The sequence below is a fragment of the Nesoenas mayeri genome (genome assembly GCF_963082525.1).
Source record: "Nesoenas mayeri genome assembly, chromosome: 16".
In the NCBI taxonomy this organism is placed as follows: Eukaryota; Metazoa; Chordata; class Aves; order Columbiformes; family Columbidae; genus Nesoenas; species Nesoenas mayeri.
Genome location: NC_137562.1, coordinates 11,245,832 through 11,273,545, shown reverse-complemented (window position 1 = coordinate 11,273,545; position 27,714 = coordinate 11,245,832). Strand labels below are relative to the sequence as shown.

Sequence of the window (27,714 nt, the reverse complement as noted above, 5' to 3'; positions counted from 1 at the left end):
TCAGGAGTAGATGGTGATGACCTCTCGGCCCCCACCACGCACAAGGAGTACTCGGTCCAGGTGCTCCGTCAGCACCTCAAGGAACTCCATGTCTGCACGACTGTCAAGGAGGACCAACACCACAATGGAACACAGGGACTGCCCCGTGCTATCCCTGTCCAGCCCCACGCCCAGGGAGCTGAGCCCGCGGCACAACAGCCCAGCATGGGGAGCTGGTGGGGTCAGGCCGGAGCTGCCCACCCGTGCGACAGGGACGGTGGCTGAGCCCAGCACACAGTTGAGCCCCATGGATCTGGCCACAGCCTCACAACGTGCCATCGTTCACATGTGCGGGTGTAATGTCACATGTCCCGCATGTGTCACCTCTGCCAGACAGGCAGGCTGGTGCCAACAATGGCTGTCAGAGACAGTGGGAGGTGTGTGGGGGGGTCAGGCTCAGTCACTGAACCTGGCAATGGACCATCACTCACCTGCAAGATCCAGCAGCCCTGGGGCAGTCGCATCCCCCGGCCCTCAGCCCACCCTGTGGAGAGGCGTCAGACACCCACCCCATGAGAAGGATACAGTTCTCATCCCCTTTCCGGTTACGGGGGGGCCCTGGCATGTTCAGCAGGACCAGCTTGGCATCCTGTGACTTCTTCACGATCACCTCGTTGAGCTTCACAGCCGTGTGCATCCTCCGCACGTTGGACTGGTTCCTGGGGGAGAGAGCGCGCATGGGCACAGGGATGGGCACAGCTGGCATCCAGCCCCACAGCAGAGCCAAGGGGCCATGGTGGGGACTGGCCTCCTGCCCCAGCGGGTCCAGGGCTGGGCTGCAGCATGAGCTCAGAGAGCAGTGAGAGCTTTGCCCAGCACAGCTGCTGGCAGCTCTGAGCCTGCGCTGGCGGCCATGAGCTGCATGGCCATGCATGGTGCCTGGGGCAGCAGCGCACCACACTGCGCTGGGCTGAGCTGGGCGGAAGCATACAGGAGAAGACACTGCAAGTGTCACCGTGGGCGCCCCAGCCCAGGCTTGTGGGATGCTGCCAGCAGCAGTGCAGGGCAGACGTGGCGCATGTGGTGGGGCACGCACAGTGCAGAGCCTGCGCGGGGCGGGCAGCCCTGGCCCCGCAGGCTGCCCGGGTGAACCGTCTCGCACGGTGCCGGCAGCAGCTGTTGCAGCACACTGAGCCGCCCTCGTGCACGGGGCAACCCCGATGGCGGCGGCCCAGCTCCCCCGCCCGGGACCCGGCACCCAGCCAAACCCAGACTTACAAGTTCTCCCACTCCCTGCCAGGATCACCACGAGGCCAAGGGAGAGAGAGAGAAAGAGAGAGAGAGGAGGTGAGTGCCGGTGCACGCCCCGCGTCCTGCAGCGCACACCGCACGGGTACCTCGCCCCCCACACGCACAGGGAGCACACCCACCCCCCCAGCCCCACACAGGCCAGAGCTCAGGGATCCCCGCCCCCTCAGAACAAGGACTGCACGGTGCTGCTGGGGAGGGCAGGGCTGGCTGAGGCCCAGAGCACGGGTGGGACAGGATGGCAGCATGCGGGGCCATACGGCTTCATGTTGAAGAAGTCCTTGATGCCCTCAGGGCTGACGGGGCTCTTGCTCTTGTTCTTCTCCGCAACAGACTTCTCCTTGGTCCAGGTGAGATGCACCTTCTCAGGGGCCGTCTCCACCTCATCCCCAGGTGACTGGGAGCTGCTGGAGAAGGTGGTGGCATTCTTGTCATGGATGAGCTGGACCTGCAGAGTGGAGAGGGGGATGGTGGGCAGGGGCCAGGGACAGTCGCCTGCCCGGGCCCCATCCTGGTGCAGCCCCTCACCTCCTCCTCCGGCTTCTCCTCGCCATCGCCCACCTGCTCCTCAGGGACATTCAGGCGCAGGCGCGTGTTGGCCGGGTTCTTGCGCCGGATGGAGCCACGGGACTCATCTGTGATGCTCTGGATCTGAGCAGGATGGGGTCAGCCGTGGGATGGGGCAGGAGAGGCCCTGGCTGGGCACACACCAGCCTGCAAGCCCCAGCACCCCAGCAGGATGAGTGCGCAGCCTGGGGGCAGCTCTGTCACCGGGGGGCCAGACCCAGCCAGGCTGTCCTGCGGCCTCACCTCCCGCTCCCGCTCGTTCTTGGTGAGGTGCATTTGCTTGAGGATCTGGGAGCGCTGCTCCATCACTAGCGTCTTCTCGTAGGTGTAGGCAGAGATGTCACTCTCGTGCTGCAGTAGGGAGACAGGAGAAACCATGGAGCAGAGCGAGCTGCACCCACCGCTCCCAGTCTGGCCATGCGAGTCCCTGTGAACCTGTGAGTCCCCACCTGGTGCTATGCCTCCCTGTGTCACAGTCTATCTGGCCCTCCCACAGGCAGCATCCCAGCCCGGAGCATGTGCCCCCATCCCAACACTCACCATCTCCACCACCTCCACCTCGGCAGTGATGCGCAGGTGGTACAGGAACGTGGTCAGGTCCTTCTTCATCTGGATGCTGTTATCGTCCATTTGTGCCACCGTGAAGATGCGCATCTTGCACTTGCGCCAGACCTGGGCAGGAGGGAGGGAGAGAGGCATGAGCACGAATAGGTGGGGACAGCCCCGGACCCCCACTCCACAGCATAGGGCCAAAGCTACCTTGTGGTGCCGCAGGAGGAAGGGCAGCAGCATGAGCATCCCCCCATCGTGGACGATCCACCACACGTCAATGTGGCCCTCTGAGAACCGTTCCTGGTTGCTTGGGAACATGGCGACATTCTTGGCCACCAACAAGGCCAGATGCCCGGCCGTGGTCTCTCGCACCAGCTCTGGGAGGCAAAGGGCCACGTCAGTCAGGGGGGCTCAGCCCTCCCCAGCCCAGCAGCCCCGTCCGTCCCTGCGCAGTGCCTACCAATGAAGTTCCTCCAGGTCTGGTGGTCCTCCTTCTGGCGCCAGCTGCGGGGCCAGCCCACCAGCACTGTGTTGTGCTGCAGCCCACCCAGCCCGCTGGACTGGATCAGGTGGGACATGCCATCCCGCAGGTTGGAGGAGATCACCACCTGGCAAAAGCCCTTCACCTTCTCTGCTTCCATCAGGCGGCGGATGGACTGGAGGTGGGAGAGGGGGGTCAGATGGAGCCAGGGATGGCAGGCACAGTGGCCACCAAGCCCCGGCAGCAGCACCCTGGCCAGGGGAGGTGTGGGGTGCCAGGCGGGGGGCACGGGGTGCAGGTCCCCATGGGGTGCCCGGGTCCCCCTGCCCCCGGGGAGGCTGGCAGCTCTGGGCAGGCAGCGGTGACACGGGTGGTGAGCAGCACAGGCACGTGGCTCTGCGCCGTGCAGAGCAGAGGGCGTCCCCGTGCCAGCGCTCTGACAGGCAATGGAGCGGCAATTAGAGTTATTTACTCAGAGAAATTATAACATGTCTGCATGGGAGAGAAGCTGTTTGCTTCCAGGGGCTTAATCTCATTAAAGTGCCGCCCAGCTGGTGCAGCGGTGCAGGGCAGGGGTGGCTCCTGCTTCAGCGAGGAAAGGCCCTCATCTCCTACCCTGCCTGGCACCAGATCCATGGGAAGCGTTGGGGCTGTCGTGCCCATGGGGTAGCTTAGAGACTGCTCAGCATGGCAGCCCCCGGCAGGCACGGTGCGGTGCCAAGCTGTGCCGTGACCTGCAGCAGCTGCGCAAGACTGGAACCAGTGCCCAGATGGTGCTGGTGTCTCTGGTGCCTGGGGAGGAGGGCAGGGGTCCCGAAGTCCCCAGGGTGCCCTGAGCACTGGTGAAGTGTGGAGTCTCCAGGCTCTGCCCTGTGTCACCCTGGATGCTCTCCTGGCCAGCCGGGGCCACCAGCTCTGGCCACAAGGCAGAAACACTCCTAGGGAAGCCTGTGGGCACCTTCTGCTGGCAGAGCCCTGCCCAGGGCAAGCAGCAGCGCGGCACGGGCAGCTCTCACCTCCTCTGCCCTCTGTGCCTGCGGGTGGTTGTCCAGGAAGGTCCCTTCAAGCACGGAGGCCACGATGGTGAGGCCCTTGCCAGCCTTGAGCTGCGACGTGAAGGACAGGAGCTGCGGGTGCACCACATTCTGCTCCTGATCCCCACGGACCAAGACCAGCAGCTGCGGCCTGCAAGGATGGTCCTGCGGTCAACACCTGTGCCGTGGCCCCCCGGCCCCCCAGCCCAGCTGCGCCTCACCTCCAGTTCTTGGTGTGGGGGGGGCCCTCCTCCAGCCGCAGCAGGGCGTAGCGGGCGGCACTCAGGGACAGTCCCCGGATCCCGTCACCCCACTCCTTCTCCGCCCTGCGGGAACAAGCAGCACGTCAGGGCTGCCCACGGCTCTGGGCACAGAGCACTGTGCCAGCACCCAGAGCGCCCCAGGGGCTGAGCAGCGACTGCCAGTGCTGCGCAGGGTCTGCGGTCCCATGGCCGCCCTTACCCACGGTACTCGATGTATTTGTAGATGAGGCCAGCGATCAGCATGGCGACCAGTGCGTAGTACCAGGAGCAGATGAACATCAGCGCCAGGCAGAGGCTCATGCCCAGGAAGGACAGAGTCCTGCAGAGAGTACCGTGCTGTCACAGCAACCCTGGCCCCCGCAGCTGTGCTGGGGTCTCCAGGGCAAAACATCCTGTCTTATCCATTCCTGTTCCATCTTGTCCCCGCTCACCAGTGGTAGTAGCGGAATCTGGGTCGCCAGTTGGGTGTCCGCAGCAGCGTCTGCACCGCGCACGCCAGGTTGACAAACATGTAGCACATGAGGAAAAACCTGCAGGAGAGAGCGTGAGGCTGAGCCGGGTGCGCTGGGCCAGCCTGGAGACACAGTCAGGCCCCGCTGAACCTCCCGGCCCCGGGGCAGTCACCGCCAGAGCGTGCCCCACTGCCAGACAGGGGAGCCAGGGCTGTGGAGCAGCCAGGTCCCAATAGCAGCCAAGGAGGGTCCATGGGCTCCCCCCTTCCTGGGTGGGGCTGGGGTGGCAGGAGTAAGGGCCATTGTGTCCCCCAGAGACCCGCGTGTGCCACCCGCCTGGTGAGGGTGAGGGGGCGCGCGCCTGTCGGCTGCTCGCGAAGGTGCAGGTGGACAGAGCATGCTGCCTACATGGAGAGGATGGGAGCCACCTCGTCCAGGGAGGCGATCAGGATCCCAATCTCGCAGATGCAGGCTGTGAGCAGCAGGGCCCACGTCGGCTCCCCATTGGCTTTGCCATGGCCGAAGACCTGGGAGCAGGATGGGGAGAGGGGAACATCAGGGCTCTGAAGTGCCAGTGCCACGCAACCCTGCACAAGGGTCCACGTCACAGCTCAGTGCCAGCCCTGGGAGCAGGGACCGGGACACAGGGGCTGCACGAGTGCCACTGCGAGCTGGCACATGTCCTGAGTCAGGTCTCCCCAGGCTGGTGGGACTCACCTCCTCTGCCAACATAGCCCCACTCCTGGCAGATCCCACAGCCCCTCCTGCATCCAGAACCACCTCTGCCTCCCTGGGACCCCCACCCAGGGACAAGCCCCAGCTTAGCCTGGCCACAGCCAGTGTGGAGTCGAGCACCTCATGCTCAGGACAGACACGCTGCCCATGGAGAACAGGTCCTTCTGCGGCTGGGGGGACATGGAGAGGGGACGGGTGCAAGGGCAGGGGCTGGGGGTGCATGTCTGGATGCATTAGAGGGCACAGGCAGCATGAGCGAGTGAGAGCTGGGGCTGGCAGGGCAAAGGAAGGAAGATAAAATTAGCCCTCTCTTCCCTGGGGGGAGCTGTCGGGTTGGATTTGGAGAGATGAGGTTGTGAGAACACATCTTCAGAGAGCAGATAAAATACGAAGCAGCACAGCAGCAGGGGGAGGCAATCCTGACCTTTCCCAGCACTCTCCTCCCACCGACACCACAGCCAAACACACCACAGCTGCCCAGCACCAGGCCAGTGCCGGCGGGACGGGCAGCTGCGCAGCTCTGGCTGGCAGTGGTGCCGGGAGGAGGCAGCACGGGTGCCCGCTGGTCTCCTGTGCTGGTGGGAGCCGCAGCCACCATAGGTGCTTGGGGCCAGCAGTGCTGAGCTCAGGGAACACCTACCCTGAGGAAGGGCACGATCCCGTCCCTGGAGATGGCTTGCAGGAGGCGGGGGGCTCCAGTGAGGCTCTGCAGTCCAGCCCCACACGTGGAGAAGAAGGAGCCAATGACAATGACCCATGGAGACGGCCATGCCAGGGTGCCAACCACCAGGTTCCCGTTGACAGCTTCACCAAACCTGTGGGGCACCAGAATCATCCGTGGCTCCAAACCGTGGCTGAGCCCCAACAGAACATCGCTGCAGCACAACCCAGCCCCCCGGGGCAGGTCGGCCACCGAGGGACACCGCCTGGGGGGGACAGGACCAGAGACAGGCCCGGCCCCAGCTGCCGATGGCCCCCACTCCCTGCGAGGGATGAGCAAGGGACAGAGGTGTCAGGTAGCTGGGGTCTGTCCCCATCCCCGACCTGTGGCACTGGGGCGGCCGAGGGGGAGGTGGGAGGCAGAGGCTCCCCATCCCCTGTGCCGAGAGGAGGCCAATTAAGGCTGCGTGCAGTCGGATCCTGTTTGTGTTGGTGCTGGCGACCCAGAAGTGTCACCTGCCGCGTGCAGCGAGCTGGGCTGCCCCAGATACGCAGGCAGCACAGGCAGCCCTGCCTGTTGACAAACACGCACGCTGCCTGCAGCCCCGGAGCGGGAGGGAGCACTGCGGATGTGCCGCAAAACACGGAGGGGATCGGTGCACACACGAGCCCCCAGCGCCTGTCACAAGCTCTGGCCCCCGAGAGCCCCCCCAAAACGGGAAATCACAGCACTTTCCGTCTGTCCCCCCACCGGCCCCGCGGTTGCCGCTGCCCCTGCCTGTTCCCTGGGGCTCCACCCACGCCGGCCCCGCACGACCCCAGGGACACTCACTTGTCGCGCAGGACGACCCCCTCGATGCACGCCCCGAAGAGCACGACGGAACTGATATCTGCCAGGCGGTCAAGGAGAGCTGGGGGGATGCAGAGGGTCCCCTGGCCCGGCGCACCCCCGAGTGCCCGCCCCATGCAGCGAGGAGCCCGCCCGCCCCCAGCCCCGGTGAGCTCTGAAGGATACAGACCGCGGAGGTGGTGGCGATGGCCAGGATGGTGCCCGTGGGGATGGACTTCTGGGCGTCCCGCAGGTCCCCGGAGCGGTTGGAGCCGGCCATGATGCCTGCGGAGGAGCAGACGGTGCCAGGCGGGCAGAGCCGCAGCCCTCGCCCGGCCGGGGCAGAGGGACAGCGGGGCAGAGGGACATTAGCTCGGCGGACGCTGGGACCGGCGCTGCCGCGGCTCGGGTCCCCCAGCCCACTCCCCGCCTGCCCCCAGCACTTGCCCCCGAGCCGTAGCCTGAGGCTACTCAAGGATTCAGCTCAAAACGCTCCTGACTGACTTGCTTCATGAACTCTTAATTAATCGAAGCAGGGGCAGGGAAGGGTCCGGCCCCGGCACTGCGCTGGGGGGTGGCCGGGCTGGGACGCAGCCGGCGCCGGCAGGTCCCGTGGCTCGACCCGCGGGACCGAGGGACACGCACCGTGCACAACGGGGACCTGCCGGGTCGCCGGCGTCCCGGTAGCGCCAGACCCCGCCAGCGACCGCCGTGCCCGGGGCAAGCCCTGGGAGGTCCCACCGGCTCCGGCGGAGCTGCAGGCGGGACGCGACGGCTGCGCCCTGCGGGGGCTCCGTGGCAGGATGGGGCGGGTGGGGCTCTGCTGCCCCCGGGGAGCTATAAATACCGGAGCCGCGGGACGTCAGCGCCGAGCGGCACCGTCAGATCTGTAGTGCAGGCGGCTGCGTGGGAGGCAGCGCCCCCGCCCCCCCCTCCGCCCCCCGCCACCGGCGCACGTGCGGCTCGGCGGAGCGGGCCCGGCGGCACGTGCGCGGGTCCCACCTGTGACCGAGGGGAAGTAGATGCCCACGAGCAGCGTGAAGTACGAGGTCATGTCGCTGAACACGTAGGGCTGGTCCATGTCCACCGGCGTGTCGGGGGGGCTCACGGACGGCAGCCCCCGCTTCTCCACGATCACGCCCTTGGTCAGGTACGAGCTCCACAGGTTCTCTGCGAGCAGCAGGAGGTCGGGGTGAGGATGCACCGGGGAGCGACCCGCAGCCGAGCTGCCCCCTCCCACCCCACAGCCCGAGGGGATGGAGTGTGGGGGCATCCTGCACTGCCACCCCCCGGCCTCGCTGAGCAGCCGGGGCCGCTGGCATCCAGTGAGCAAAAGACAGGGCGTCCCAGCCCACCACCGATGTGCAGAAACACCCAGGCTGGGGATGCGCCTGGCAGCACAGGTGGGAGCCTGGAGCAGGTACATCCTGCCGCTGGCATCATCCCTGCAAGATACTGGAGCAGCTGACATGGGATTGCAGTAGCAAATAATTAAGAGGGTAATATAATTAATGCTGATCAACACAGGTTTAAGGGAAGTGGATCGTGTCAAAGTAACTTGATAATGTTTTTGATGGGATTACGAGTGCAGGGCTGATGTCACAGGCTTAGTGTCCCTCCACGTGCTGCCTTGGCCACAGATCACAGTGAGAAACTGGAGCAGCAGAGAGCCATCAGCACCAGGGCACAGCACAGAGAGGACAACAGCATTGCAAAGAGGCTGGTGATTGAGTCCAGAAGGGCCCCACAAGGACCAGCCCTCAGCATCCAGCATCAAGCACACCTCTCCAGCTGTGTAACATCCCCTGCCCACTCCTAGGTGATAGACGGGCCTGGCAGCCACCACCAACACAACTCTGCCTGGCTTGTCCTCTCAGAAGGCACATTTCTCCCCATAGGGAGAGCCAGTGCCTTGGGCACAGCCAGCCTGACCTCTGCTGTGGCTGCACGGTGACACCCTGTCCCAAGACACTGCCAGCTCAGTCACCCTCGCCATCAGCCACCCCAGAACAGGGTCCTGGCTTTGCCAGGAGCATTCACTGTCTGCTACCCTAACAAAGACTACCCTGGCTGGACAGAGGGTCCATGTCCCCCCCCCTACAGGACTGTCACCAGCAGGAGCAGGCTGGGACTCCTTATCTGCCCCACAGGACCTCAGCATGGGACACAATTGCAATCAGAGCCTCCCAAACACCCAGTGAATGTGCTCCATCACATCTCCATGACACAGCCCAGCATCTGTAGCCCCAAGTGCTGTGTGATAAGCGACAGCCGAGCTCCCACACCTGGGTCTGTGCAGCCACCATGGGAGGGACAGGCTGGAGCAGCCGCAGAGCACAGCCTCATCACCGGGGGGACACATGGCCCTGTGCTGCCCTGTGGCAAGCACCAGCTGTGCCCAGGCACCCCAGACCCTCCCCAGCTCCATGGAAGCCACTGGATTTGAAGCTGCTGCAAGGTCAACGCACATACACCACATGCCGCACAGCCAGCACAGCTACCACCCAACACCCAGCCTGGCACCACAGGAGCACCCGGCCTGGCTGTTGCACTGAGGAAGGTCTAATCCTGCTCATGGCTGTGCAGGCAGGGAAGCCCAAAAAGGCTCTTTGGTCCTGAACCCGGACACCCATCCTGGCGTGGGAGCACCCAGAGCAGGTCCTGCCAGCACAGCCCCATGGAGCAGGGGTCTGCAAACACCCTTTGAGTGTGGCACTGAGCATCATCCTCCACTGCCCAGCCGCAGAGCATGAGCACCTGGCAAATGCACCAGCAGCTCCAGAAAAACAGGTCAAAAGTGGCTCCTCCCAGCCAATTCATGAGTTTTTCTGCGGCCCTGGCCACTCTCCTGGCACGGCTGTGGCCGCAGCAGCAAAGTGTCCCCAAGGGACAATCACTCCTCACAAAACCTCAGATCGATACCAGCCTTTCTCAAGCAGAGGGAGGATTTATTCCTCCCCAGCCTTTGGGCATCCTTCAGAGTCGAGCTGCTGCAGTCCAGCTGGCACAGACCACATGCGGGTGGCTGGAGCACCCAGCTTGGTCTTATGGTGCAGGAGCCCATCCTGCTGCCTGGTACGGCGTGAGCACAGCTCACCGTGCCCCAGGGGCAGAGCACCCATGGCAGGATCACCTACGGTGGGATCACCCACAGGAGGAATCACCCTCAGCAGGGATCACCCACAGCAGGATCACCTATGGCAGGGATCACCCTCAGCAGAGATCATCCACGGCAGGATCACCCATGGCAGGGGTCACCCTCAGCAGGGCTCACCCGCATACCCTCTCATCTGGACCCAGCACTGCCATCCGCCCGCCGGGTGGCTCCCCCAGCACTGGCTCCCCCAGCACTGGCTCCTCCAGCAGCAGGCACAGCCACTGCCCCAGCCACAGCTCCCCTGGGGCTTGTCCTGCACCTCCGTCCCCATGATCACGTCCCCACACCCACATTCCCACGCCTGCATGCCCACTCCTCCGCCCCCACGCTGTGCCCACCTTGGATGAGGCCACTGGCAGCGCCGGGGATGCCCTCAATTTCGGTCACGTTGTTCATGGTGAAGTACTCATCACAGGTGGCGTTGAGGAAGCGGGAGGTGCAGAAGAGCTCCCAGAGCTTGGAGCCCACTGTCTCATTCCCCTCCACCACCATCTTGGTGCAGAGGTCGAAGCCGTGGCGTGAGAGGGTCCTGTTGCCCAGGAGGCAGATCCTGGGGAGGGCAGGTGCTCAGCCGTGTGCCCGTGCACCCCGGCCTCGCCGCAGCTCCACGGGATGTTGTACTCACGGGAAGCTCGGTGGGTCGAAGGCTGACTTGATGACTCCAGCGTAGATGGCGAGGATGGAGAGGATGACACAGCCCAGGAAGACCAGGGCAAACTTGTTGACGTACTTGACCCCCACGAACACCACGGTGGCCATGCAGGTCAGCACACAGGTGCCATACACACGCATGTTGTTGAGCATTGCGGCTGCCTCCCCGCTGGCGTCCTCTGCCTTGAAGATGGCCATGGCTGGGAAAATGTAGGCCTGGGAGAGAGTCAGGGCATCAGCAACCAGCTGACAGCCCCAGGGAGGTGACCCCAGAGAAGGGTCCCTTAGCCCCACTATGAAGCCTCAGCTCCCTGCTGGGCTGCAAGACACAAGGCTGTCCTGCCAGGGCTTGAGCCATCAGCACCATGCAGGCGAAGAACCAGGCACGTACCAGCAGGATTTCAATGGTGCCCAGGATGTACATGGCGCCAGCAAAGGTGGTTCCCAGATAGAAGCAGAGCCCCACGGCCCCACCAAACTCGGGTCCCAGCGAGCGTGAGATCATGTAGTAGGAGCCACCCGCTGCCAGAGAGAGCAAAGTTGGGTCCCAGTCAGAGCCCAGCAGCAGCCCCAGCCCTGCCAGAGGTCCCAGAGGGCAGGACAGGGCCGGGGCAGCCCCAGACTCAGCTCCAGCAGGGAGCAGGGTGCAGTCTCCAGGGTCCCAGAGCAGCCGGAGCAATCACACAGGCAGAGCCATTCCCTAGGAGCCCAGCAGCCAGGTGTGATGGCCAAGGGGACACATGTCCCCTGGGATGCCAGACAGGTGCTGGAGCTGCAGGGACACAGGCCATGCCCTGCTCCATCCTCCCAGAGGAGCCCTTAGAGCTGGGTGGCCAGGATCGATGGTCCTGCCACAGCAGGATGATAAATAGCTTTAATTATACCCTGTGCTGGCGCTGCCAGAACCATGCCCAGTGCATCAGAGCTGCTGGGCCAGCACAGCTCACCCGCTCCCAGCTCTGGGGCTGGGCACACTCGGGGGGAGGCAGTCTGGGGGCACCCGCATGGCCAGAGCCCACCAGTGCCTCTCTGGGGATGGAGAGGGCACAGCAGTGTCCTCGTGTCCAGCACAGCTCGGGCAGGCTGGCGGGAGAGGCCACCCCACTGCCCAGCCCCTGGCAGCCCTGGCTCCCCATCCTCCTGCCGGCATCTCTCCCTGGCTCCCCTGCGGCCTCTCCAGTCTGGCGGAGGGAGGAGCCGCGGCTGGCGGCTCTCGCTGCCATCTGCACCTCGCGGCTCTGGGGACGGGTGGCAGCTCCAGCTCCACGCTCTCCCCAGGCGATGGGGAACCTGCGCGGGCTGGTGGCAGAAGGCCTGGGAGCGGCTGGTGGCGACATCCACCTTCCCGTGCACGGCACTGGCACAGCCCAGGGAGCGGGATGGCCTCAGGGGGTGCCCTCTGGGCAAAGCCCTTTGCCAAGCTCAGCCCAGCTCTCCGGTGGCACAGGGACTCCCACAGGCACCCAACCCAGCAGGAACCAGCTCCTTTTGCCCCAGCACACACACAGGCACTGGCGCAGCTCTACCTGGCACTACACCATTGGTGGCGATTGCACTCATGGAAATGGCAGTCAGCATTGTCTGCAGGAAGAAACACAGTGTCGGTACCCAGCAGAACTCTCTCGTCACTGGGGCAGAGGGACAGGGGAGCAGGAAGGGAGAGCTGGGGCTGTGCTGGGACATGGGGCTCTCCAGGGATGTGCTGGGACATGGGGCTCCCCAGGGCCGTGCTGGGACATGGGGCTCTCTGGGGCAATAACTGGGACATTCTGCTGGGCTGGGACACCCAAGGGATGGACGGAGGAAGGGAGGGAGGGAAGGAGGGATGGATGGAGGGAGGGAGGGATGGATGGCGGGAGGGATGGATGGGTGGTCAGGCAGGGTTGCTCACAGGCAGCATGGCAGGGGGGGCTGAGTCCCTCAGAGGAACCACAAGGGGCAGGGGGTCCCTGGGCTGCTCAGGACACTGCCTGCGTTCAGCCCCCACAGCCTCTGCCCTGGGGTCACTGTCGTGGTGTGATGGCTCACTACAACATGGCACACATGGCGAGGGCAGGGGACACCCCTGCCCGCACAGCAGCTCTGATCTGGGTCGCCATATGAGCACCATTCTGCTGCTGATTCCTTTGAGAAGCCAAAGGCTTCTCCTTGCTGTAAGTGGGGCAGGGGCAGGAGCAGGGGCAGGGCAGGGGCAAGGCAGGGCAGGCTGGCAAGGGTTGCACCTCTCTGCAGTCTGGCCAGCCCAGCTGGTGCAACTCCAGACCCGGGGGGTCGCGGAGGTCCCACTGGCTCCGTCACTCACACAGGAGCAGCAGAGGAAGACCATGCAGAAGGACTCCATGATGCCGGCGATCCCCACCACCCAGGTGAGGCGCAGGAAGAGGATGACCCCAAAGATGTTCTGGAGGCAGGGCAGGTAGACGCCCATGAAGGTGCCCATCCGCGGGGCCTGCGAGGGAGCAGGTGGTCAGCAGGGCTCACAGGCCTAGCTGGCAGAGGACAAGGGGTCCTGTTCCTGCAGTGCAGCCAGAGACCCCGGGTGACACTGCCCCCCGACAGGGGCCAGGGTACCTGGCTGTCCCCAGGGCAGCCTGTGGCCATGTCCCTTCCATGTCTCATACCTGCACTGGCTTCTTCTTGCCTCCGTCATTGTTCTCAGCCTCCTCGTGCTCCCGGCTGCCCTGTGGCAGGTTGGTGTAGTTGGCCAGCCCACTCAGCAGGGACGAGACCATGGGGCTTGTGTCCATCTCCTCCTGCAGAGAGCAGAGCCCCAAGCAATGAGGACAGTCCCTCGGGACCCCAGCCAGCCATGGGACATGATGACTTTGCCAGTTGCCACCTCACTGCCAGCCCTGCTGGGCACAGCTGTGGCAGTGGGGAGACCCTGGTCTGTGGGTCCAGGGTGTCATGGTGCCCAGGGCGCAGGTCAGGGTGTGGTGGGCCAGCTGTCCAGCTTAGCCCCCTCCCAAGGACCCTCCCTGCCTGGCCGCACACGTGCCCTACCTCGAAGAGGGCCATGTTCTTGCCATCGTACTCTTTGCCCTTCTCCAGGTCCGTGCTGTTGATGAAGGGGCTGCTCTCCTTAGGGTTGCCATCACCTGCAGAGATGCCACCAGGTCAGCCAGGCAGCCCCAGCCCATGCCAGGAGAGCATCTGCACTGCGGGGCTGCAGCTGAGGGGTCAGAGCTGCACCTCAGCTCTCGCAGGAGGGCTGCCACGGGCTTGGGCATTGTGCTCACACCTGATCCCAGGACAGGTGATGGCAGCCCCTGTGTCCCAGCTGCCAGCATCACCTCTTGTGCAAGGCACAGACAGGGGCCGCCTGTCCCCAGGAGCCACGTGCCACCCTGGCGCGTGCACCCGCCGGAGCGCATCCGCGCAGTGAGGTGAGCAGTGTGGATCCAGGGGGAATCCTCCCGGCAGGACAACTGGCAGCAATAACTCACAGCACAGGGCGGGTGAGGGGGCAGGATCTGGCCAGCTGCTCAGTGCAGGACGGTCCCGGCATGGTGCCTGGGAACATGGGCAAGCAGCTGGATGTCTGGTCCTGCTCCCCAGCATGCACCACAGGAGCAGGGGCTGTGGCCTTGCTGGCTGTGCCACAGGGTGTGGAGCCGTCCGGAGGTGCTGCCAGCTGAGGCAGGTGCTGCTGCTCTGCCGGGGCAGAGAAGCCACCTGCAGTGACACAGAGCCTGCAATGCTGCTGGGACAGGGCCGCGGCTGCTCGCTGCATTAACGACATTGTGCAGAAGAAACCTGGAGTCGGCTTAATAGCAAGGAAAACAGCCGAGCTGCAGAGCAGCAGAAATAAATCAGGCTGGAAATGGAGCAGCAGTGAAGATAGTGCCACGGGACTGGCACAGCCCTGAGCAGAGGCCCAGAAGGCACAGGGGCAGTGGCTGCAGATGGCCAGGGAGCCAAAAGACAAGGTGCTGGGCAAAGCGACAGCCCCCACAGCACAGGGAAACCTGAGCAGGCAGGCCTGGTGCCCAGCCCTGGGTGGGAGGAGAGAGGCTTCCCATGCACCCATCCCCAGCACCATGGCCCTGCAGCCAGGGCAGCTGCACAGCCTGTGGCAGCAGCACTGCCAAGCAGGTTGCCTGCATGGACAGGCTTATGGACCTGCTCCGCACCCTGGGCCCAGGGCAAGAGCTGTCCCCTCTGACAGCCTTGAGTACAGAACTCAGGAGCGCCCATGGGCACAGGGACAGCACAGGGGCCACCTGTGGGCCAGGGTGACACGGCCACTCACGCACTGTGACTGTCCTGGGACAGACCCCGGCCACCGTTTGGAGCAGCCCGGTCCTTTGAAGACCGCCTGCCTCCTGCCAGTTGACTCATATTTGGCATCCTGGGAGCCGGTTTGCCTGTGTGTGGTGGTGATTCACCATCTGCAATTTCCCCAGCGGATGTGGTGCTCCTGGCTGACCAGGAGGCGTAGCCCCAAGCACCACAGGTGACACCGACCCACAGGGTAACCCCGCACCTCCCATTGGTCCCCGGCCTCCTCTGGTGCCGGGCAGCGGGGTGGTAGTGTCCCTGACGGCTCAGGTAAACTGCAGGGCAGAGCCCACAGGCTCCTGTGCAGGAATGGCCTTGGCGGCAGCACACAGACACCCTGGTCTGCAGGTCTGGCCAGACTCACTCCAGGGCCCCCCTGGGCACACCCCCAGTGCCACGTGTTGCACCTCTGGCATGTGCCCAGCCCCATGTCCCCCACTGAAGGGTGCATGGGGGGTTCTCAGTCCGGACCCAATGTGTTCCTTTCTCCAGTTTTGTCTAAGGCGATGCTCCCAGTGCTCGTTAGGTAACAGCAGCGGCACAGGTTGTCCACTGCCTGCTCACCGTGGCTCTCGCCCACCCACACTGGCTCCAGGGACTGTGTGCATGTGAGATGTCCACTGTGAAAATGAGGATGCCCTGCAGGCTGATGGCGGGGCTCGTCCCCAGCACAGGGGCACGAGGGCACAGGACCAAGGGAGGCCAGAGCGCATCCCACCCACTGGGACTGAGCAGGACTGGGTGGCACCTTGGGGGCTGTGCTTGCAGCCTGGCGATGCCCGGGGACCCCACCGGGAGAGTGGAGCCCACAGGGGCCTCGCCTCACCGCCTGGTACCCGGCCGACGACATCACCGTGCTGGTTTCCATGGCAACGCCGAGCCACGGCCGCCTCGGCTCCCGCTCTTATGTAACGGCGCAGGCGACCGGACGACGGCCCCGCGCGGATCCGCGCCCCGGCCCCGTCCCGGCCCCCGCCCGCCCGACCCCGCGGGCTGGCACTGCCCGGCTCCGCACGGCAGACACCAGCAGCACCCGGCGTGCCGGCCGGCACCACAACAGCCCCCAAACCTCGCCGCCCCTCCAGCCCCCGCCGGCACCGCCCGTCCCCGGCACCGCAGGGACCTTGCGCGGGCACCGCTCGGGCCGGCCCGGGGCACGGTAGCCCGTCGCCCGGCGGTGCCGTCGGCAAGATCGGCACCGGGACAGGCCCCGAACTGGAGAGAGGTGGGGACACGGGGACCCCCGGCCACCCGCCTCGCCCCTGGCCCCGCAGGCTGGAAGGAGTTAAGTGCCAGGGCCGCGGGGTCCCAGGTGACGATGCGCTCCCCGCTCCATTTTGCCGCAGAGGGGCTGGTGCAGCATCTCCCCGGCAGCTGCCACAGGATTTGTGTGTCTGTGAAGGCAGAGGCAGCCAGGGCCACCGCAGCCCGCCCCGGGCAGGGTTCGCCCCGTCCCCACCCGCCACTGCCACGGCCGGTCCCTGCCCAGCCTTGGGGACCCGTGGGACACTGCCAGCTCCCCTTGAGTCCCCCCAGCGCCCGCCGAGTCTGCAGGTGCCCCGCTCTCTCCACACAGCCCGGGGACGGGTGGCAGGGGGGCAGGAGCGCAGGACGGGACGGGGCAGCCCGACGCGAGAGAGCTGGCGTGAGCGGAGCCGAGCCGAGCCGTGCCAGGCTTCGATCCGGGCGCACAGCCGCCCCCCTCCCCAGGGATCACTCAACATGAATCGGCCTTTTAATTTGCCGCGGCGGCTGGAAGGGCTAGCGGCGGGATTGCTGGCAGGAACCCGCAGCCCCGCTGTGGGCATCGCTCAGCCCCGCTCACGGCAGGCTTACCGCTAGCCCTGCCTGCCCGGGGCATCCCAAAGCCGGCCCCGCTGCCCGCCCGGCAGCCTGGGGACCCCAAAGCCGAGGGACCGTCCCTGCCTCCCCGGGAGCTCGCTCACCCCAACAGGGCAGCGCTCGGGCTGCAGCACCCGCCACAATGTGATCTCCTACTGGCTTTTGCTCAGCCCTAAATTGGGTTGGGAAGCGTCATGTCCCTTCTCCCAAATCCTCCCTAATCGCTTTACATGGCGCAGGGCACCGAGCACTGGCTGAGGGAGCCCAGGCAGCCAAACCCTACAGGCTAATTAACCAGAGCTGATGACGGGGCTGCTGCCTGCTCCCGCCTGGCCGCGGCCAGCCTGTCCCCTCCACGGCACACCGGCAGGGCCGGATTCCTCTCAGCCGCCGCGCATGGCGGGCCCTGGCCAGGGACATCGGGCTCTGGGGCTGCGGTGCCGCCTGTGGGGAGCACCGGGCAAGAGGAGACAGGCGAGGGCAGCCCCAGCCCCACACCCACCCTGTGCCTCCGTTGTGCTCCTGCAGAGCCCCAGGGCCTGCAGGCACAGGGGTGTCCTGGCACAGGGGTGCTGACAGCTCAGGGACCTCCTGCAGTGGCCCCTCCGCACCCCAGGGGTAGCAGCAGTGTGGTGGCTGCTCATGGCGCCTGGGGACGCCCCGGGACACTCCTGGAGGCGCACAGGGCACCTTGAATTTGCCAGAATGCTTGACAGCACTGGCTGGTGAGCAGCCTCCTCCCACTCCCTGGGGCTCTGCCTGCGGCCACAAGGAGCACCCCAGGGTGACCCCAGCAGCCCAGCGAGCACATAGGCGAGCACGTGGCCCTGGCTGATGTTCCCAGTTTCTGCTGTTTTGCAGGAGCTGCAGGACGGGGAAGCCATGGTGCTGTTATGTCACCCCCAGCCACCAAAGTGACTTGGCTGCACATCCACTGTTGGATGTGCTCTGGGTTGCTGGCCTGGAGGTGCCTAAGGCAGATGGGGATGGCTAAGGGGCTCTTATGGTGGCTGGCACGTCTGCTCCCACCCAGGCTTCCTTCTCCCCTGAGCAAGGGTGTCTGCCAGCTGCCCCTGGTAGGGTAACCCACAGACAGGCCACAGAGCACCAGCAGTCCCTGCAGAGGCAGGGACCACCGGTGGCCGGAGCAGCACTGGCTCATGCTGGCAGCACATGCGGCAGTGCCAGCTCCTGGCTGCAGCGCAGTGGTGGGGTGGGATGGGGTGGGGATGGGTGGGATGCTCCCCCTGCCCCAGGGCTGTGCTTTGCCCCTCTAGCTGGTGGGCACAGCGAATGGCCTTTTGCACTGGATTCTTTCACTGCCTGACCCAAATGGGAGCAACTGCTACTTCAGACCTATCCTCTTCCTTCCTAAACCCGGGATTATCCTTCCTTTGATCAGCTGGCCCTGCAGGCGCAGGATTTCCAGCACAGGCGCTTTGGCTGGCTGCGTTTAAACAGCTTCCCAGATTCCCCAACAGCCCGAACTCTGCCTTGGAAATGGCCACGAACACAAGCTCCAGCAAAGCCTCCCAATCCCAGGTCTGTGCTCCTTGGGCAGCCCAGTGCCTCCAGGCTGGAGCACCAGCATGGCAGCCTGCAGCGGGGCTGCAACTGACCTTTCCACACCCCCAAACAGAGCGATGTAAGCTGCCAGCCTGCACAGTGTGGACAGCAGCACTGCTTGCTCCCCACCACCTCCCCAGAGGGTCTGCCACCAGCCCAACCCTCACCAGGCTGCCAGGACTGGAGCCCTTCCAGCCCTTGTCATGGAGCTCTCACAGGCTGTCCAGAGCAGGTCCTGTGCGGGGACACTGCTTAGCCTTTCTGACAGATATGGCCTAAGTGGCACCGGGGCTTCAGTAGCTTCACTGGGCTCTGCAAGTTGCCAGCCGGCCAGTGCTGGAGCAGCCAGGATGCACGCAGCTGATCCTCGCTGGTATGCAACAGCTCTGCCACCCCCTGGGATGTCCATGGTCCCTCAGACAATCCCATGCAGGGCACTCAGTGAGACCCTTGGCAGGGGAGGCAATCGACCCCCCTGCAGCAGCTGGCCTTGGCATGTGTGCGGGGGCTCTACCATGCCCCTCCCTGCACATGCTCCCCTGCTCTCCCAAGCCCCCAAGGGCCTCCGCCACCTTCAGCCTCACAGGGTGCCATCTCAACTGGCCCCAACTAGGGGACAGTCTGCCTGATCCATCCCTAGTGGCACCGTGTCCAGCCCTCCTGCTAGACCCCAGCAAGGTAGAAACGCCTGCTGCTGTGCCACTGGCACTGCTGCGATGGAAATGCAGTGAGTGGGATGGAACCTGGTACTGCAGAGGGCAAGGGGAGGGTGACATCCCAGGGAAGGGCAAAACCAGAGGCCAGCTCGGCTCCCTCCAGCCCAGCAAGGTGCCCCCAGAAGACTCCTGCCAGCCCTGACCTTGAGTAGCACCATGAATAAACAAGCAAATAAACAGGCTCAGGTTCATGGAGCAGAGCGAACACCAAAAGCCTCTTGGTGGCTGTGCCCAGAGCCTCAATGCAGACAGCTGGGGACTTCTGCAGTGACTGCCAGAGCCAGTTGTCCCCTCGCAGCCCTCCTGGCTGGGGCTTTCAACCGATTTTGCAAGGGGACCTGTCAAGAGAACCTGGTGAGGGGCTGCAGGGGGTCAGAGAGGCACTGCAGGTGCCCTCGGGCACATCGCTGCATTTCCCTGGCTCCGACCCATCCCTGTGCCCAACAGAAGCACCTGCAGGAGCGGCTGCTGCACTGCCCCGGGTGCCCGCGTGCCTGGGGCGGGACGTGACCCTGCAGGGACCCCAGGACCCTCTGCAGCAGCTCGGCTGTTGGCGGGTGCCCCGGGGAGAGCTCAGCCTAAAGTACCAGCAGTCAGGCGGCTCCTGTCAGGGCCTGGCGGCCCCATAACCCGCGGGGCTGCAGCCCCGGCCCGTCGCCCGCCGTTCGCAGCGGCCCTGCCCGCCTGCACTGCGCCGGGGCTGCAGCGGGCCCGGCCGGGGTGGGCAGGAAACGGCCCAGATCCGGCTGGCAGCGCACGGTACAAGCGGGGCTGAGCGGAGCGGTCCCGGGCCGAGCGGCTCTGGCGGCCCCGGAGCAGGGCCCGGGCGGCCGCTTCAGCACCGCGGACAGCGGCGGCGGCCCTGGAGAAGGCAGTGGATACGGGGGCGCGGCGGGGGGGGCGGCTGCCGGGGATGGGGGGCGGCAGCACGGAGGAATGGGGGGGCGGCTGTCGGGATGGGGGAGCCGGTAGGGAGGGATGGGGGGGCGGCAGCCGGAGATGGGGGGGCGGCAGCAGGGAGGGCTGGGGGGGCGGCAGCGGGGGTGGGGGAGGCGCTAAAGAGGAATGGGGAGGAGGTGGTCGCGGGGGGGGGGTGGCGGCAGCCGGGCGCGGGGTCCCCTCCGGGGGTCCCGGGCTGGCGGGAGCGGGCCGGTGCAGCGGCCGCCGGGGACCGCCCGGGAGAGGGCGGGTGCCGGCGCCCGGCGCGATCGCCCAGCGCGCAGCCCGCAGCCCCCGTCCGGGAGGAGGCTCCCCGGTAAGCCCCGGGTACGGCTTGGATCTGCCGCGGGCGCTGCTCCAGCCGCTCCGCCGTTTTCCCGGGCTGCCGCAGCGGCGGGAGAGGGGCCGGGGCTGCGCGGAGGCGCCCGCCGCGGGGAGCCGCAGCCGCGAGTCGGCAGCGGGAGCGAGCAGCCCCGCACCGCCCGCCGCAGCCCCGCGGGGCCGCGGACCAAGAGCCGCCGTCGCGGGCGGCGGCGGTGCTGCCCGCCTCCTCCGCGGTGGGGTCCGGCGGCCGCGGCACCCCCAGCCTCCGCAGCCTCCGGCTCCGCGCCGCCTCTGCCACCCGCTCGGCGCCGAGCCCCGACCCCCAGCCCGGCGGGAGCGGTAGCCACGGGCTCTCCCGGTCCCGGTCCCCGATTCCTCACCTTGGCTAGCGCCGCCGTCGCCGTCCTCGCAGTCGGCCAGGTTGTTCAGCATGGCGCCGGCTGCCTGCGGCCGCACGCTGCTGCCCGGGAGCTGCGAGCACCGCGCTCCGCAGCCAGCCGCGTCCCCGCGCCGCCCCCCGCCGCCGCTGGGAGGGGGCTGCAGTGCGGAGGCGCCCGGGCTTTCGGCTCAGTGCTGCCGGCGGAGCCCAGCCCGGCCGCTCACTTCATCACGTATGCAGGAGGCATTGCCCCCGCCGCTGTGGGGAGGGGAGCAGCGGCGGGGGGAGGGCGCGAAGCAGAGCGCACGCCGCCTCCCGGCGGAGTCAGGCGGGGGGAGGAACTAGGGCACGGCAGCGCTGCGGGCCCGGCTGGCGCGGGCGGGACGGCCCCGCACTGGGCCCCGCACTGACCCCACACCCCGCCGCCAGCCCCGCACCGGCCACCGGCGAACCCCGGGACCGAGCACCCGGTTCGAGGTGTGCAGTGGGGCAGACCCAGCGCCTGTGGGCCCCACGGCTCCCCAAGGGACGCTGAGGCCTGGGGTCAGGGCAACACGGGCAGTCGCAGCTCCGACCTGGGTAGTGCCAGCCACACCGAGGATCCCTCTGCAGGCAGCAGGGCCCCGGACGGGAACGAAGTCGCCCTGCCCCAGCAGCAGGACCGGCCTGCAGCCACTGTCATCCAAGCCCACCCTGCGGAGAAGAGCGGTGGCCAGACCACCTGGCAGTAGAGCCAGCAGTCCGGCAGAAGCTGCAGCAGCCCTGCAGAGTGGGAAACACTGCCCACAGATGGAAGTGTGCTCAGCCTGATCCCCCCAGTGTCTCCAGGGGCCAGGGCTCGCAACACACCCAGGAACACCCTGGCACAGCTTCCCCTCAGACCTGCAGCCCGGCAGGTTGGGGGCTGACCCTGGAGAAGGGCTGCGAAGGGGCCAACCCTCGCGGGCCCCGCTGCCTCCCGCAGAGCACCCTGTCCTCGCAGCTCATTCCCCAGCAGGGCCGCAGGGTTCAGGGCCACACTCGGGCTGGGGGCTGCTGACAGGACCCTGCACTGACCCCGGGACCGCTTGCAGACCCCCTTCTCTCAAACACTTAATCCAGGAGGAGCCCAGAGCCGGAGCTGGCTGCAGCTGCCGGCATCTCCTCCAGAGCCGGCTGAGATCATGACAGCCCGCTGGCGTTAGTTACTTCTTGACGGCTATAATTAATTGTTTACTTTCTCCTGGTACGGGGCCAGCTGCTCTGCAGCGCAGAGGCTCCCCGGCCCTCACCTTGCGGGGCAGGAGGGCTCGGACCCCTCACAGCAGCCTCACTGGCAGCCCCAGCCCTGCCCTGCCCACTGCAGCCAGGACCCCTGGGCCTGGTGTCCCCCAGGAGCTGCACCAGCACAGCCCCAGCTCCACGGCAAACCGTGCAGGACGGCCGGCAGCATAGCCAGCACGGGCAGAGCGCTGACACCCCTCCCTCACTCGGCCTGTGGGTCCCTGTCCCTGCCCAGGACTCTGCGCACGGGCCGTGGGGGGTGGCGGCCCCTGCCCCGCCGCAGCAGCACCATCCTGTCAGCCCCGCATCCCTCAGCCTTGAGCGGGAGCCAGTGCTGGAGCAAGGGGCTGGCCCGCTCCCAAGGGACACGACTGCCCCCCCCAGCTGCCTGCACAGACAGGGCTGCAGGCAGGATGCAGTGGGCAGAGCTGCCCTGCCTGGCAGGTTCTCGGGGGTCTGCAAAGCCCACCCCTGCACAGGGACCATGGCTGGGCAGAGGGGCAGCGGGCCGGAGGCTGCGCAGGGGCCAGCCCGCCACGGCAAGTGCCGAGAGAGTGGTTTTGCGCAGGAGGCCGCAGCGCGTGGGCACGGCACAAGAGGGATTTTCCTGCTAAAACAGATGGGGGGAGGGAGCACGTGAAAGACCACTAATCCCCTAATCCCTGGATTATGGCTCCATTTCAGGGACTGGGATTTGACGGCAGCACAGGGGGGCTACGCTATCAATAACGTTTGCTTAGCCCATGCACACCACCATCAGGGGGGCATATTGGGGTGTCCCTGGGGCAGAGCCAGACCGAGGGGTCTCACCCCCCCAGCATAGCAGTGGCCTAACCCTGGCCTGTGAGTGTGACACCTTGGGACTGGGGTACATGGCCCCAGTCCATCAGGAGCAAAGAGGCTTGGCATGGCTTGGGCAGTGCCCATGCCTGGGGGCTGCAGGCAGCCCCACACCAGACCCTTCTCCAGAAAAAGGGGTCTGGCACGGGGGGCTGCAGGGAGTTTGAGGGCATGGGCAGAGGAACCAGGGATGGAAGGAGGCAGGTGGCTTTCCCTGGGCATGACAGGGAAGATCAGCTGCAAGTGGCCCCGGAGCCTGGGCACAGGCAGGATGCTGGCATGGGGCCAGGCACGGCATCAGTGCCCCACTTAACTGCAAGAGGCTGCCCAGGAATGACGAGGTAGAGCTGCGCAGCTCCTCTGGCAGGCCGAGGGGTTGGCACAGCGCAGCTGGACAACCCCTCACAACACCTCTGCACTCACCCCTGGGGTGGAGACTGCTGAGCTGTGTGACACCTCCAAGAGCCAGAGCCATTCCCGTACACACATCACCCCTGCAAACCGTACTGTATCACTCCAGACCCCACAGAGCTCCCCGAACATGTTCCAGTCTTCCTTGCACCCACCATGCCATGCAGAGCCCGGATGTGGGGAACTGTCCCTGCAGCCTTTCCTGGGGAAGGTGTCCTGGCAGCTGGCCGCAAGCCCTGTCCTGTCCTGTCAGCTGCAGCGATCACACCTCCCATGAGCAAGACACGTGCGGAGATGCTGGGAAACCTCCTGAGGGCACAGAGCGGGCAGCCAGGCAGTAGCCGGCTTGGGCAGCCGTGATGCAGAGATGCCAGTCAGCACACAGCGATCCCTGGGCACCGTCAGCAGCCTTCCCGATCCCCCACCCTGCCTGGATGGGACATCCTGTGGTCCCAGCTCTGCAGGGTGCTCCCGACAGCACCAGGGGCTTGAGAACACGAGGCCAGGCAGCCCTCGGGAGAAAGAAAAGTTGGGGTGGGAGACACCCCAGGAGGACATGAAGGGAGGGAGGGAGCCCGGAGGCACAGCAGGGCGTGGAGGGCAGCGACGCTTACATGCAACCAGGGGCCATGCAGATGATTTGCATTAGAGTGTGCCCTGCACCACTCTGTCCTGCCAGCCCCATGAGCCCAGGGGCACGTCCTGCAGCACCTTGGTGGGATGAAGGGGTCTTGCTTGATCTTGTCCAGACAAGTCAGAGCCCTGCCACCAGCATCAGGGCAAAAACAGAGCCTGGAGGTGACATGAGTGCCAGCTGAGACCTGCCACCAGCTTCAGCTGTGGGACAGGATGCGGAGGGAGGGGACAGTGCCCCATGTATCTGTGAGCGGAACACAGGCTGGTGCTGGGAGCTGGTGCAGCTGCCCAAGGCCAAGAGCAGAAGGGCAGCAGTGGGGCAGGCAGGAGGCCATGAGCTCCTATGTCACAAAATCCCCGCACCACACACAGCTGGCGAGGTGTCCCTGGCTGCCCTATCCAGATGTTTTGCCAGCCACAGGGCTGGGCAGCCTGGCCCATGAATCAGCCACGGGAGTGAGCCCCTCCCGCTGGGCCCCGCTCCCAGGCAGTGCAGCCAAGGAGCCCCCAGGCAGCCCCATGCTGGCTGGAGAGCCCCGGGGACGCCAGGCTGCCGCAGCTGAGGGCTGCAGGGCACGGTGCCGGCTGCGGAGCAGCTGCACAGCTATCGCTGGCTGCTCCCAACAGGGTTGGGCGCAGCAGCGCAGCTGGCTGAGTCTCTGGGGTGCCCCGTGTCCCACACAGCACCACTTGCCCAGCCCACATCTCCAGCCCCCAGCACCCCATGGTGGAGCAGCCTACGGTGGGTTCAGTGACACAGACAGGCCTTGGGAAGACACCATAGGCAGCAGTGGGGGCTTGGGCTGCCTCATTTCCTCCCGGGAGCAGTCCCACAACCCCTGTGCCACATGGTCTCTCCACAGCGCAGCCCCTTGGTGCTTTTAATGACATCTCCCAACAGTGGGGGCTGCAGGGGTCCTGCGCTGGCACCTGGTGGGGGGTTCTGCCCCACCTTTGCCCCCCGTCCTCCCAGGGAGCAGCCACATGGCCAGGACACAGCCACCACCCAAGCCCACGCTTCTCAGGTGCCCACCCTGCCCGGGGCTGGCCCCCAGCACAGCTGCCCCACACAGCCCTGCCCGCCCCACACAGCCCTGCTACAGCCCCACACAGCCCTGCTACAGCCCCGCTACAGCCCCACACAGCCCTGCTACAGCCCCACACAGCCCCGCTACAGCCCCACGGCCTCGCCTGCCCCTGGCAGGTCTGGGCGAGCAGCTGAACCCCCCAAGCATCAGGAGCCGCCGGCAGGGATGACACCGGGCCCGGTTTCCATGGCAACGAGAGAGGCTCCTTAACCAGTTGGTTGCCATGGCGACTGCCGCCGAGCCCGCCTGCCTCGGGACACGGAAGAGCTCCGCTCCAGGGATACCCCGCTGGCCCCCAACTCAGGGCCGCTGCCCCACGGCCAGAGTCCCGGGGCGGCGGGCAAGCTCCAGGGCCAGCGTCCCGGCGGGACCCAGCCCCGCACAGATGGGTCCCGGGGAAGGCCCACCCGAGCCCCCACGCCACGGGTTCTGGGAGAGACCCTCATGCGCGGCGGCCGCATCCGCGGGTCCTGCGAACGGCTGCGGGACGAGGGACCCGGCGGGGCGGGGCCGGGCGGGGCACACCCACCCGGTAGAGGCCGTAACGGCAGCGCCCCCTGGCGGTAGCGAGGCCCGGCACTGCCCCGGCCGACCCCGCACAGCCCCCGCACAGCCCCCGCGGCTGCACCGGCCCGACCCCCCGGCCCCGGCCGAGCTGCAGCAGCAACGTGCGCCCGGGCCCGGGAAGTCCCTTCCCGTGGCCGCCCGGCAGCCTCAGGTTGGCCCAGCCCGGGTCCGCAGGGCTGAAACCCCTTCGCAGTGCCGGCTGCATGGGGCCGCCCGTGGGCAGAGGCGACCGGGAGAGGCGGCAGCAAAGAGGCTCCACGGTCCCGCCACGGCGCAAGGAGTGCGGCACCGACCCGCCGGGCAGGCTGCCCCTGTGCAGGGCCAGCTGGGAGCGAGGCCCCACGGGGGCCGGGTGGTCCCGCAGCTCCAGCATCTGTGCCGGGTCCCCATGCTGCCGCGGCACGGTGCAGCACAGCCGGCTGCCGACCCACCTGCTCCAGCCCTGGGACCCGCTCCATGGTCCCTGTGTCTCCGTCATTGCAGCCCCACTGCCAGCCCCATGCGTGACACTAGGAAGGGCCAAGCAGCACCCAGCATCCACCTTGGACCTGGTCCCTCCCCGGTGCAGTGCAGGCAGCTCTGCCGTCTGTAGCCTCACACCAGCCCTGCGGGCACCCAGCCCCACAGCACCCCCTCCCATCCATACCCTGGGAGGCTGCGTCCGCAGCCCTGGGGCCACAGTGCAAAGTGGGACATGAATTGGAGCAGCCTGGGGTCTCTCCTCCATGTCCTCTGTGCCACCCCAGCTCCTCAGCACACACCCTGCCATGGCTGTGGCTGACCCATGGTGCAGGGTCCATCCTGGGGCGCCTGCCGGTAGGGCTGAGCCACTGACTGTCCTCTGCAAGGGCCAAGGTCACAGCTCAGCTGACGAGGGACATCGTTCCTGCACCTCCCCTGATGCAGCCCCTGTGCCATGCCCATCCCAGCTCCCCCCTGGCCAGGCCTGCTCCTTGCCCAGCCCACCTGGCCTCCCACTAGTAGATCAGCTGCCGAGCAGATAAGCTGATCCTGGAGGGCCACAGGCCCCGGCCGCGGCTCCAGCTCAGCACCGGCTGCTCTGCCCCCAGAGGAGCCCGTGGTCCTGGCCTAGCCACCCCGGGATGCCGTGGCGTGACAAGCACACCCGCTCGCCACCAAGTCCAGCCCCTCACCACCTGGCCATAGCCATGATGCCGCGGACCAGAGCCCACTCGCGGGAGCAGAGCCCGGCTGGGCCATTATGGTGTCCATCCAGCTGCTCGCTGCCTCCCACCAGTGCCCTTTGCCAAGGGCGCAAGGTCACAGCTCCACACAGCACGGTGCTGCCATCGGCTGGGTTTCTGGGATCGATACGGCTCCAGTGACAGCACAGCCTTGCTGCCAAGTCCCCCAGGCACTGTGAGGCGACAGCCTGCCGGCCCCAGCGCCGAAGCCCACTGCAGCCCAGTGGGCCGCCACCACCACCACCACGGGCTGGCGCAGCCTGTCCCCTCGCGCCTTGGGACCTGCAGCCCACCCTCCGTCACAGCTCCCCAGGGAGCAGCATGTAGCCTCACAACCCACAGCTGTCCCCCCATGTCAGCCGCAATCCCAGCTCTGTCCCGCTGCCAGTCCTGCGGGAGCAGGGCCTTGTTCCAAAAGATGATGGGGATGGCGATGGGGCAGAAGAGCTCCCTGAGGGGTGGGGGCAGCCCCTGGGGAGAGCCCAGGGATGAGGGGTCCTGCCCAGGCAGCTGAGATCCACTCCCCCCTCTGCACCCATGTCCCAAGCCCCGTAGCCCCACGCCAGCTCAACTCCAGGGGTCCCCGCAACCTCTGAGGTGCCCAGCTGACTTACAGCCGTCCTGAAGCCACTCTGCACACCCCCACGGTGCCCCGACGGCCCTGCCCTGCCCTGCTCCGCAGCCCTGTAACGGCCCCTGCCCTGCGAATCCTGCCCCGCCGCCCCTGCCCTGCACCGTGGACCCTCTTCACAGACCCTGTCCTGCCCACAGACCCTGATCCGCCGGCTCTGCCCCACAACCCCCCCCCCGGACCCTGCCCACGGACCTTGCCCCAGAGACCCTGCCCCACGCAGCCCCCCGGCCGTGCCCGGGCGCTCACCTCTGCCGTCGCGGCCGGGCAGGCGGTCGCTCCCCGCGGCGCGGTCGGGCCCGCGGGCGGGCGCAGGGCCGTGGCGGGGCAGCGCGGTGACGGTGAACCGCCGGCTCAT

The 27,714-nt window shown here is 66.6% G+C and overlaps 1 protein-coding gene across 2 annotated transcripts; it reads right to left on the bottom strand.

Moving 5' to 3' along the window:
- Positions 1 to 27,714, bottom strand: SLC12A5 (solute carrier family 12 member 5; the record flags this gene model as incomplete). 2 transcript variants are annotated; one of them, XM_080354560.1, is made up of 26 exons in its annotated part: positions 1 to 92; positions 565 to 698; positions 1,258 to 1,272; positions 1,548 to 1,735; positions 1,816 to 1,938; positions 2,098 to 2,205; positions 2,395 to 2,526; positions 2,614 to 2,783; positions 2,867 to 3,062; positions 3,904 to 4,072; positions 4,143 to 4,247; positions 4,384 to 4,503; positions 4,616 to 4,714; positions 5,045 to 5,163; positions 6,012 to 6,186; positions 6,864 to 6,921; positions 7,047 to 7,145; positions 7,863 to 8,030; positions 10,356 to 10,567; positions 10,643 to 10,884; positions 11,060 to 11,190; positions 12,195 to 12,249; positions 12,971 to 13,117; positions 13,290 to 13,421; positions 13,672 to 13,766; positions 27,606 to 27,714. In XM_080354560.1, the coding sequence occupies 26 exons, from the start codon at positions 27,712 to 27,714 to the stop codon at positions 1 to 3; spliced, it is 3,393 nt and encodes a 1,130-aa protein (XP_080210686.1). The 2 variants fall into 2 exon arrangements, with proteins under 2 accessions (XP_080210686.1, XP_080210687.1); XM_080354561.1 differs by lacking the exon at positions 27,606 to 27,714 and adding an exon at positions 20,717 to 20,768.